Source organism: Haliotis cracherodii, unplaced genomic scaffold (assembly GCF_022045235.1).
Source record: "Haliotis cracherodii isolate W230 unplaced genomic scaffold, xgHalCrac1.p SCAF_8, whole genome shotgun sequence".
Classification (NCBI taxonomy): Eukaryota; Metazoa; Mollusca; class Gastropoda; order Lepetellida; family Haliotidae; genus Haliotis; species Haliotis cracherodii.
Genome location: NW_027266341.1, coordinates 29,548,864 through 29,551,744, shown reverse-complemented (window position 1 = coordinate 29,551,744; position 2,881 = coordinate 29,548,864). Strand labels below are relative to the sequence as shown.

Below are 2,881 nucleotides of genomic sequence, written 5' to 3'. Positions count from 1 at the left end.
CTGTGATTAACAGATAGCTATTGTTTAGTTCCTTGAGATATTGAAGATACATATCATGTGTATTCTCTCGAACTTAAAGACCTCGGTCATTGGTCTGGCGTGATCTGTCATCCCTATCATATGTTGTGCAACCGTTCAGCTGACGACGACTGACACAAAGGCTGGTGTATGCACATTACGAAGAGCCGATAACAATCTGGTATCAGTGTGTGTGGCTCCTAACTTGTTGAATGCCCTTGTAAGCTGATATAAAGATAAAATTGGCCATAATGGTGATTTTGTGCAGTATCTAGTTTGTAGTGCCTGCACACACCTTGAACTTCCTGTGGTAGAGTGTCCGCCCGGAGAACGGAAGGTCGGCGGTTCGATCCCAGGCCGCGTCATACCACAAAAAGTTAAAAGATGGTACTTGTTGTTACCCCGCCTGGTGCTCGGCATTAAGGGGCTAAAACAAGGCTCGGGTCGGAGTCAGAATACTTTGTCTGAGTGGAGTATTCATGTTCAATTGCGGCATGGTATCTCAGGGGGGCTATAGCACTATTAAATCGGCATGAGTCTGGACTAGTACAAGCAGGAACACACACACACACACACACATACGTGCATGCACATCGCTATATGAGTGCAGAAAACTTGAACGCGACGTTAAACCTTACTTCACCTCATCTCACCTCACCCCACCTCACCTTGGAGGGAGAGCGTTCATGGTGAGAAGTACACACATGGGGATTCAATGACTCTAAGAACGAACCGAGCCTACACATGCAGGTCAACGAGCAATTTATATCTGTCACTGTGGCTTCTAACGGTAAACACGTTGTTGTGTACAAGAACCTAAGAAATGGTGGTCAGCTCCTATGTATAAAAGGCAGTATAATGTAATGAACAAATGGTTCTTTGTTGACATTTTAAGTAAAACGCATGTGTTACGTAATAACTTCTATTTCAATAAATAGACTCTGATAAAAAAAAAGACGAGGGTCGACTTTTAGTGTCGACAGGTGATGAGAAAACGGATCGTAGAGGGGGAAAACGGATCGTAGAGGCGAAAACGGATCGTAGAGGAGAAAACGGATCGTAGAGGAGAAACTATATTTTGTGGCCTAAGCGCCGTGAATACTTTGTTGAAAGGCCCCAAGTGTCGGAGCATGTTGAACACCGTTATCACCATCACATTAATCAGTATCGATCACACTGAAATTGTTACAAATTACTGCACTGATCTGATAACCTAGGTCATAATCTAAAATCGGATCAATTCCACCACAGTCTTTAAACTTACCTGAAATGGCCAATATAAATATCAATAATATACAAGATCTTTCCTCCATTATAACGGTATGGCAGGGAGTGTTTACACAGAGTTACACTGTGTTCGCCATCTATCAGTAGGATGTACTAACAGATACCACAATGGGCTGTTATCTGTGCGTGTACTTCAGACCGCGGCCTAGAGGCGTACCAGGCACGTTGTCCGCGGTGAGGACTACATACATAAACTTTTTTATGTTTCTTCTTCACATGAAATATTCGGCGTTTATAAACGTCAGGGTCTCATATTTTGACTTTGATGTGACCATTCCCTCAAAATGGGTTGGCTTTTCCTCAACGCCGCAATCTTGCAGCTATACGTCGCGATCCATTAAAGTACTGGGCCTCGTTCCACAAAGCGATCGTAGCGCTGAGACGATCATAACTCCCATACTTTAACCCTAGACTTATGACTGCCGCAGAGCTACGATCGCTTTGTGGAACGGGGTCCTGAACTTTGTAAATATGTACTTTTAATTTGCTTCGGAAAAAAAGATGAAACATGGAATATATACATCTTCTCCCGAGGACATTTAAGTTTGTTTTAAAAGTTCTGAGCCAATCTCATTAAAATCAGATCTTAGTGCTCGCTAATGCTACACACAGATATGAACACATCCAATTACAAGTCACGGGTAATCTTCGTATTTGTAGCCAGGCTGCAGAGGCGCTGATAATCCACAATGTTTTTAAGATTCTCTTTCACATGTACATGTACGCCAGCAAGAGATATTTTACGTCCGTTTCCTAAGGTTCATGAAACATAAATTGTTGAGACATGTTGTTTCAGATTTCGCTATAATAGGACAGATAAAACACACTCAAAATGCGGGGTCAGTGATGAAAGAGTGTACAGTTTCCTGTATGCTGCGCGTGGCCCTTCTCCCGCACGCAGTCGGCGAATTCATTTTTTCAACTATGCTGGTGTCCCCCCCCCCCCCCCCCCCCCCCAACACACACACACACACACACACTTAGTATCGTGAAACATTGTGCACTTTGTGATTGAAAGCATGAAACTTGTTACAGTTATAATGCCATCCCAAATAATTTCAGTCATAATAATAACAACGGAGCTTTATACGGTGTCACATGTACACCCAGGATGTCAGTATACATCATAGCTATGTAAAGTGTTACATGTACATCCAGGATGTCAGTTTACAACGGAGCTTTATACGGTGACACATGTACACCCAGGATGCCAGTATACATAGTAGCTATATAAAGTGCTACATGTACATCCAGGATATCAGTATACAATGTAGCTATATATAGTGAAAGGTGTACATCCTGGGTGTTAGTATACAACGTAACTATATATAGTGGTACATGTACACCCAGGATGTCAGTATACAACGTAGCTATATATAGTGACACATGTACACCCAGGATGCCAGTATACAACGTAGCTATATAAATCAGCCAACGTGTCAATGGACAATGAACAGATTTGTCACTTAATTTGTAAAATGACTAAAGTATTTAGACATTTTAGAAATTGCCTAAATGAATCGGATTTAACCCATTGAGTGCAACATGTATATTGGTACGTATTCACATTGGGTGT

General features: G+C 42.0%; 1 protein-coding gene across 1 annotated transcript in view; it reads right to left on the bottom strand.

Annotated features, from left to right (window-relative positions):
* Positions 1 to 1,337, bottom strand: part of LOC139450647 (lymphocyte antigen 75-like) — a 111,176-nt gene extending 109,839 nt beyond the window's left edge. Inside the window, exon 1 of the mRNA XM_071232442.1 lies at positions 1,283 to 1,337. Within this exon, the coding sequence (XP_071088543.1) occupies positions 1,283 to 1,331 (49 nt within the window). The 5' untranslated portion in view covers positions 1,332 to 1,337. The remainder of the gene's footprint in view (positions 1 to 1,282) is intronic.
* Positions 1,338 to 2,881: the final 1,544 nt, after the last annotated feature.